We start from the raw sequence: 8,911 nt of genomic DNA on the forward strand, positions 1-8,911 counted from the left end.
AGCACGGGCCAGGCCTGTGCTACACAGAAGGTGGCATTCCCTTAACAACCCCCACTGACTCATAGACGTCACCACTGTAGATGTATGTAAAGGATTCCGGACAGAAAGGAACCGTCTCATACACGGACAGCAACTGGTGGCAGAATCTCTCTCTCTCTCACACACACACATACACACACTCAGGACACAGTGAAGAGTTAGAGGGAGAAAGCAATGAAACATTCTGTTGACCTAGCTAGGTTTTACACCCAGTGGGATTTCAGTAAGGGGTGACTTCATTTCAGGGCCACAGATTTGGCTGCACCTGGTGTTGTATAAATCCACTGTGACATCCCTAGAGACCTGTACTGTGACATCCCTAGTCTTACACTAAATCACTTTAATAAAGGAAAAGGCTTGTCAAAATTTCACATGTTCTGCTCATTCTGTCATTTTATTACCCAATTATCCATTACATTTTTTCCAATCACTTTACATAACCAACCATTTTCATCGTTGTCACACTATTGTAAACCACATCAGCAAGTTAATACATAAAGCTTTGCATTTCAAAAAACTAGACACTTTAGTAACAATATTACAAAGGTTTTAGCTTCAAAAATAACTGAAAATGAAAAAAATAAACTTTTAAAGAATTAGCATCATAAAATTAATTTATTCCAAGTAAAAATACAAAATAATATTATGACATTGACCAGATATGAAAGTCCCTCCCAGAAACAACTCTATTAATGATTGAGAAAGCACTCCTTAAAGAAAATACGAAATAAAATGAAAAATATGTAAATATGTTTAATTTTTTTCTTAGCAAAAAATCTTTCTAAAAATAACAATGAAAATTTGTCTCAGTACAAAGGCTACATTACTATTGAAAAAATACCAGCATGAAGAAAAGGTACATATTTGACAGTAGAAAAATGATTTCAGTGAATCACAATGTCTAAAGTTTGCAATGAAAATAAATCTGCAATAAAGATTTATGCCTTTTTTCTTTTCTTTTTTTTTCTATTTTTTATACAAACAGTACAAACAGTATTGCACATAACAACAAATAGTCGAGGTTAGGTTATAGCCTTCAAAAAATCGACTAGTTCAAGTGTCACATCAAGGAAAGGCCACAACAGGACCTGTGTTACCCAGGGGCTTCCCAGTCAAGTTGCAGGTCAGAACACCTCTGTGTTTTAAAAAATAATTTTTTTGAAGGACCCTCTCTTTTAATATAACATTAAGAACTTGGGGGCACATTTATTTACAAAACAAAAGGGAACATGTTATAATTTAATAAACTAAAAAAGTTCTCTTTAAAAAAATACAAACAGAAGAACTCTTTCACAATCCTGGTCAGTCGTGCACAATCAACGCTTGATTATAAATATACAAATTAAGGGAAAGTAGTTTCCACCATCTATTCACAACTTTCAGCACCAAATGGAGTTTATTTTTGTAACCTAGTCTTTACAACAACGTGTTTTTTTCCTTCACTTTAGCTTTATGCTGTACAATCCTCCAGCTTTGTGTTTTTTTAATCTCAGTGTTATTTTAGTACATGAAAGAGGGGTGCTTCTTCAAAAAGTTTGCTTCTTTCACATAATTAGGTAGATTTCTGTAGGTTAGATATGATCTTTAATATTATAGTTATAAAGCTCTAACTTCTTCATTTTCAAAAAACACAAATAAGCATGAAAAAAATAAAGTTACCCATCTGTTAAATCATTTTCTTGCAGAATTAAATTAATATATATTTTTCTGAATAAACTTACTTAGAAAATATCATTTTCTTTCCTATATTTCAAAATTGAGGTATTGCAAAAGATCATGTCAGTCAGAAAGCATGCCTTTTTCCTTAAAAACAAACAAACAAAAAAATCTTCAGCCAACTTTTGAAAACTGTCTAGAATACAAAAAGTAGTAGTGCATAACAAAATTTCTTATACAGATGAAAAACCAAACCAAACCACAAACATAGAAAAAAACAAACGAACAAACAAAACCACACCTGGGCTGGAAAAAAGCAATTATTACCAAAAAGCCCAGAGGTCACCTCAATTGGGGAGGATTCTAATAAGCATTTTTAATCCAGTAAAAAACTATTTTGTTTTTCCTTTTTGAAAACAAACTATAGCTTGAGAGCCAGTAATTGCAACTAAACACTGGAGAAAAAAAAAACAAAAACAAGCAATACTAATTCAAGACAATACAAGGACATCACAGCACATAAAACAGCGACTTAAGTCTATTCTGCAGTGTCACATCCAGTCAGATTGTCCCCAGAATTCCAAAACAGGAAGAAGATTTAAAAAAAGATTTACATAGTCTCGCGATCATTGTATGTGTTTATATATTACTATCTGCAGCCCAAGAGTGAATGCTAAAAAAATGTCCACGGTAGTACTAGCAGGTCTTAATTCTATTCAAGCTTTACAGGATAAATCCAGGGAATTAAGTAGTTAATTTCTCACCCAGACAACCAACTCTGCCCAGGCCATCTTATTTTATACAGACATTTCTTTAGCATCACCATCACACAACTCTCTTAAAGATGTGCCTAGTTTGTCAATCTGACAACTTATCTCTAGATACTGTATATATTCTTAGTGTTTGTAAGCTAAGATGAGCTCTTTGGTTTTCTGGACAAGGTCTGAAGCTATGTAAAATGGTGCAAGCACTAGGAGATTGTAACTAAGAGCTCATGTGTTACTTAATATTATACCAGTTATGAACTGTCAAGTTCGTTAATGTCTGACACAGAGGCTTTAAACAGTTAAGTTTGATCACAGTTAGACATAATCACTTTACTATATAAAATAAATTGCACAATATATAACAGAGCACCGCAAAGTACTTCATCTACCATCCACAAATTTGCTTTAAGAATATCCTACACCTAGGTTTTATATTGGTTGTAATATAGGTCATTCTGTTATGGGCTCCTCCTATTCAGAAGCATTCCATTTATTGAGGCATGCCTTCCTCCGATCGATTACCAATTCTTTGAATGAAAAAAATCTTGTTTTAAAAAATGAGTATTTTATAGCTTATATAGATTCTTAATTTGTGCATTGTGGGAAGGTTTTTATACTAGACATTGGATATAAAATTTATTGCATGCAGCAACCTGATTAAGTAAACATGCAGTCAGAAGTAGTGACCTTCCATTGACGCTTTCTGAAGTCTATTCTGATCTTCTTTCGGCAGCTGACTCTCTATCCCTAAATCATAAGAGTGTGTTGTTGGGTTTTTGTTTTTGTTTTAATTGATACCTTAGCCTGAATAGAGTATTATGGTATTAATAATACCATTTTAATAGCAGCAAAAGCTATTGCAGCATAAATTTACATAACACTAAAAGATCTAACCAAAATCCTCAGCAAAACAAAAATCAAACATGAAGGGAAAATAAAGATCCAGCTTATGAGGTATCCTTACAAGTCAAAATACAGAGCAACTAAAGGCTTATTTTCATTAGGGTTATCCTTATTCTAAATGACCCCAACTAATGATTGCTGAATTGTGAAGGTTTTGCTACATCTGCCACCTACTCACGAGTATTACCTTTGGTAAGTCTTGTCCTAGGGGCAACTCTCTAAGTTTCTGAAAATAAGTGCATGCTCCAGTTTCAAAACAATCAAAACAACAACAAACAAAAGAATCACAGACGTCAACCTGATGGCCGCTGATGAGAATGGCAGTCTACGTACAGTCACGAGTGACAAATCAGGTGTAAGAAATTAAGGTACCAAGCAGACAAAGGTGTGAATCAAAGTGCAAATCAGTACCGTTATACACTCTGCAGTTTTGCATTATACTGGACACTGAGTTCAGTAATATGACTGTAAATAATAATAATAGTAATAAAAAGACCCATTTCTTCTTTAAAAATCGAGAACGAATGCACAGATTTCCAGAACACTGTAAGCCCTGAGGCAGTGCCCTCTCTTTTCCCTCCTTGTTATCTACTCCAGTACTTGTGGCTGGGTCGGCCCTGGGCTCAGCTCCAGCGGAAGGGGACGTGACGAGGGCGGTCGCCTCCCTCCTTCACCAGCGGTTTGTGGAACTCCCGCCCGGCACGGGAATGTATGCTCGCCCAGCAGTATTCGCAGTAATACTGCAGACAGGTGACGTTGGCACAGAAGAACGGGGCAAACTTTCCACCACAGCGTGTGCCCTGGCACTCATCACACATCTGATCATCCAGCACATATGGCTTCACTTCCACCTGGACCCAGAGAGGAGAGAGGGGAAATGGGTTAGCAATGTTTTTCATATTTCTCCCTGTTGAGAGTTTAGAAGCGGCTTAATGATTTGCCACCACTTGGAACTCCACTAATAAGGACAGTAGCCAAGACGGTGGGCTTTGGAATCAGCTCCTGGGTGCACTAGCTGTGTGGGATTAGGCAAATTCTTGACCTCTCTGTGCTTCTGTTGGCTTTATCTGGATAACTGTAAAACAGGTGTAACATTTATACACATGTGATGTTGCAGTCTCTGCATCAGCGGTTGAAGACTGGCAGGCAGGGCATTATCTATTCAGGGTTCCAGCTGAATAGACAGCTTAAAGCTTACTGTGTTGTTACTGGATGAGGATTTCTTTTTTTGCACCAGGGTTTGAACCCAGAGGCACTAAACCACTGAGCCATCTCCCCAACCCTTTTTATTTATTTATTTATTTAGAGATAGGGTCTTACTAAGTTGCTGAGGCTGGCTTTGAACGTGCAATCCTCCTGCCTCAGCCTCCTGAGCCACTGGGATAATAGGCCTGCACCCCCACCCCCAGCTGGCCAAGAGTTTTGAGGGATCTAGTCAACAAAGTGTGTCATAACACCCATCAGGACTGTCTCTAGGCCAGAGACACAGTGATGCCTTATTGATCAGCTTCCTGAGTAATGGATTCCTCATAAATTACTTTTCCCAGAGGCCAGACATTTTCCCCTTCTGGTGCTTAAACATCTTGAATTTTGAATTTTTTGGTGAAAAGCTTACTAAAATATATTATCCATCCTGCCCCAGTCTAAGCAGGAGACATTATGGATGTTCTTTGAAGTGCCATGGGTGATTTTCACTTTTGCTTTCATTCCCTTAGAATCTTGCTATCTGCTGTCATGTCCAATAACACCTTCCAAACCCCCTGTATAAGTTTGTGATTTCCAATCATTTTCATTAAGCTTACTAAAAGGGGCACACTAAATGCCAGTCAAATGACTCTTAAAAGCCCCAGAATAAAGGATGTGGGTTTTGGAGTGCTGCTGCACTCTCCGAGGCCTTTCCTGGACACTTCCTGAGGGCTAAGTGATGCTAGGTGTTGATCACCCAAAGATGAGACACACACCATGACTCAAAATGATCCCAACCCAGATGTGCAAGGCTGCTACAGCAACCTCTCAGAAGGCAACAGCCAAGCTGACTCTGCAAATTTACATAAATTAAAGAGAACAACTACATGAAGCATACTCTTTAGGCTGTCCCACACTAAAAGAGGGTGATTATTTTGGCTCATGTGGATTTACTCACATGACTGGTATTTATGGATTGCTTATTCCTTGCCAGGCCCTATATTAAAACTGAAATGAAACACAGAAGATGACACAAGTTCTTCCCTGAAATAATTTATGGCCTAGGACAGTTTCTTCAAGTTTCAGAAGGACCTGACTCACTTGGAGATCCTACGTGACACTGTTGAAGGGAGGCCATAATTCTTAGTAGAGATGTCCTAAAGGTCCATACATAGTTTTTGCCATATTCCAATGCCACTTGGACCATTACCAGATATATTAAATGACTATCCAAATTAATTCCACTTTTTCTAATAAATAAATACAACAAAATAAAAACTGGTTTCTCTTTTCATCACCTAAATCACCTGGAATATCAAGCCATGACATTTTGGAAACATCAGTCTGGTGGGAATCTCATTACTGAACTATATAAAACTCCAAAGGCTCCAGGCCCATGCAAAGCCAATTGCATGGCCAAACTGACCCTTTCCTTCAGAGGGACTTGCAGGCACAGGAATGATAACTACCTTCAGAGATACATGGATTACTATCCCACATGCCTGAAGGAGGTGGTCATGCCCAAGGATACTGAAGAGCATGTATAATTTACTGATGAGCTGATGACCACTAAGGATAAGTGGGACTGATGAGAGCTTGGACAAGTGGCTACAGAAGATAGACAAGGAGAATAATATGTTTAAAATGATACAGACAAAAAGAAAGTCATACCTAAATAAAACTGATTTCACACTTAAGTTTTTTATTTCTAACAAGCTAGAGAAATGTTTGTCTGCGGTCATTTTGTTATCAGTCAACAAACTGACCTCCCAGAGTTTATAAAACAATGACTGAACAACTCTCAGTGGCAGAGAGAGTACATCAAGAGACCATACACTATTCAAGGTGCAGAATTTCCTGTCCTTGGACATGAAATAAGAGGGAAGTACTGGCCAATGTCAGGAGCGGTTTGAATTATATGCTAAAGGCCATATTAAGGACAATCAATCAAAGACCAGCCCTTGATATAGTCTGCCCTTTGAAGAGAAGAACCAAATAAACCATCCCAGTGCAAGTAAGGCATGCTATGGGTAGATGGAAGCCAAGTAGAAGCAGCCATTTCAAATAATGGATTTGGAAAAGACAAGTTGGAAAAAGAAGCCAAATGAAGGCTGTAATTTGATAGGAAGAAAAGTAAGGCTTGCACCTCTTCATACAGATTCACAGCCCAAATACATGCTGTAAGCCAGGGCCTAAAGGAGAGGTAGTCAAACAGTAGCATACACCAGCAAGGCTTTAACTCTAAGAATCACTCACCAGGAGGCCAATGAAAGGACAAATCTGACCTAAGGATCAGATTATAAGAAAAAAATGAGCTGGAGCCTGTGGATGGGAAAGGCAGAAGAGAAGATGTACAGAACAGCCACGCTACAGGGGGGAAGGAACAAAGAAGGGGTGCTAAGAGCCACAGCCAAGTAATATGATGCATGGCACTTTTAGTTGAAAGGTGACATCAGCTAGCCATTGAGATGATATGATTATGTTATTCATATGGATATTGGACTCCTGCTGTTCACCTTGGCCTGCTACGGGACTCCTGGAGAGTTCCCATTGGTTGAGGAAGTACAGTAGGAGGGAATTCCGGGGGAGGAACTTGTTCTGGGGTTCCGGGAGAACACCGAGTGGGTGGATCGGCTTCTTCCTGGACTTGTACGGGGTATTGGCGACATTTTCAAAAATAAAGTTTGTTCCTGCTTGAGTGGCTCGTGATTTTGTGCCCAGCCAGACTGCGGCAAAGGGGCACCTCTGTTCTTAAGATAAATATAGCACACAGACCTTGAGTAAGAGAATACTGCTTCCAGGTGATGACCAGAAAGAAGAGTGGGTGAGAAGTAGGATAGAGGTTACTGAAAGACTCATACCATCTCCTTCTCCTGACTTCAAGGGAGGGGCTCTCATCATCACATTTCGGGTGAACTACTGGACACTAGGGCTTGAGTGATTGTGCCTTCTCTCTCCAGCTGCCCAGAGATCCAGGGTCAATGCCAAGAGCACTATGGCAATGTCAGGTTTTATCACCAGAGGCACATGTTTGGACCAAAGGAAAGGATAATCAGCTGTCCTCTGGCAAAGAAACCTTGACTCTGGTTTTCCATTCTGAGACCCACACTTCAGAAGGACACATTGTCAGAAGGACCTGACTCTCGATGTGACACTGCTGAGGCCATAGTGCTTAGTAGAGACATCTATAACTTGGCCGAGACATTCACGGCACTTCTGGGATAAGAAGCAGCAACTGCAGCTTGGGGCTGCCTAACTGATTACTGTTCAGTGTGAGCCCAACACACCATGTGTAAGCTATATAGGTTAAAGGGAGAACTAAACCTTGATAATAAGGAATTTAATTTCTTTGAATTTTTTAACTTACTAGGCTTCTTGGAAAGATCAGACCACAAATGGTGGCCATAAAGAGACACAAGAAATCAGTTAATGATAACATTAGGAAGCTGCTGATGCAAAATCTTTAATAGCTAAAGGCAACCTAACAGTGCTAAGTCTAGCACACGCTGACCAGAGCCCATATGCCAGGACAGATAATGTCATCCATGTTGGGTAATCAGTGCATTAGTTAAGTGGGTTGCAAATACATTACCTAGACAAGAGTATTTGTAAATGAAATGTTAGAGTACTTTTCCCAGCTAATAGGGAAAAATTTCAATCCAAATTCACTATTTTTTAAAATAAATTCCTAAGGTCTAAGAAAATCTGAGGGAACATGTCACCTCAAATAAGAATGCTGAATTCCCTAACAGCTACATTTAAACAGTTAATCTGGGACCCTGAGAATCAAGCCAGCAGTCCCTTTAGAATCTGTACAAGTCATAGTTTTAACTCACACTGGATTCTGCCTGGCCTTTAAAAAACTGGATCAACCAAAGCCACAAAGTATGTTCTTTGTAGTTAAATCAGATGGACATCAGTAATAATTCATTAAAGTTTTGTTCATATATACACTATGCAATGGCTAGGGAAAGAGCAGCATTGAATACTTAAAGTTGTTTACTTATTTAAAGAAAAAGCATTTAAAAAGTTAAGGGCAGGGTATAAGTGTCCCTATTTCTACATTGGACCCTGGTGTGATCCTTGCTCACTAAGCAGGCCATTTCCTATCACCTGGTACAATGGTGCTTCTTGGAAAAACATTTAATTTGGAGTGCTCAAAGCTTTCAAACAGGGGCTGGGGATGTGGCTCAAGCGGTAGCGCGCTCGCCTTGTATGCGTGTGACCCGGGTTCGATCCTCAGCACCACATACCAACAAAGATGTTGTGTCTGCCGAGAACTAAAAAATAAATATTAAAAAAAATTCTCTCTCTCTCCTCTCTCTGTCTCTCTGTCTCTCTCTCTCTCTCTCTCTCTCTCT

At 39.1% G+C, this 8,911-nt stretch overlaps 1 protein-coding gene across 8 annotated transcripts in view; it reads right to left on the minus strand.

Annotated features, from left to right (window-relative positions):
- Positions 1-1,849: 1,849 nt before the first annotated feature.
- Cpeb3 (cytoplasmic polyadenylation element binding protein 3) overlaps positions 1,850-8,911 on the minus strand; it is a 180,548-nt gene continuing 173,486 nt past the window's right edge. For all 8 annotated transcript variants that reach the window (XM_077798707.1, XM_026397363.2, XM_077798710.1 and 5 more), the window contains one exon: positions 1,850-4,216. In XM_077798707.1, coding sequence (XP_077654833.1) covers positions 3,989-4,216 — 228 coding nt within the window. In that variant the 3' untranslated portion in view covers positions 1,850-3,988. The remainder of the gene's footprint in view (positions 4,217-8,911) is intronic.

The sequence above is a fragment of the Urocitellus parryii genome, chromosome 5 (genome assembly GCF_045843805.1).
Source record: "Urocitellus parryii isolate mUroPar1 chromosome 5, mUroPar1.hap1, whole genome shotgun sequence".
In the NCBI taxonomy this organism is placed as follows: Eukaryota; Metazoa; Chordata; class Mammalia; order Rodentia; family Sciuridae; genus Urocitellus; species Urocitellus parryii.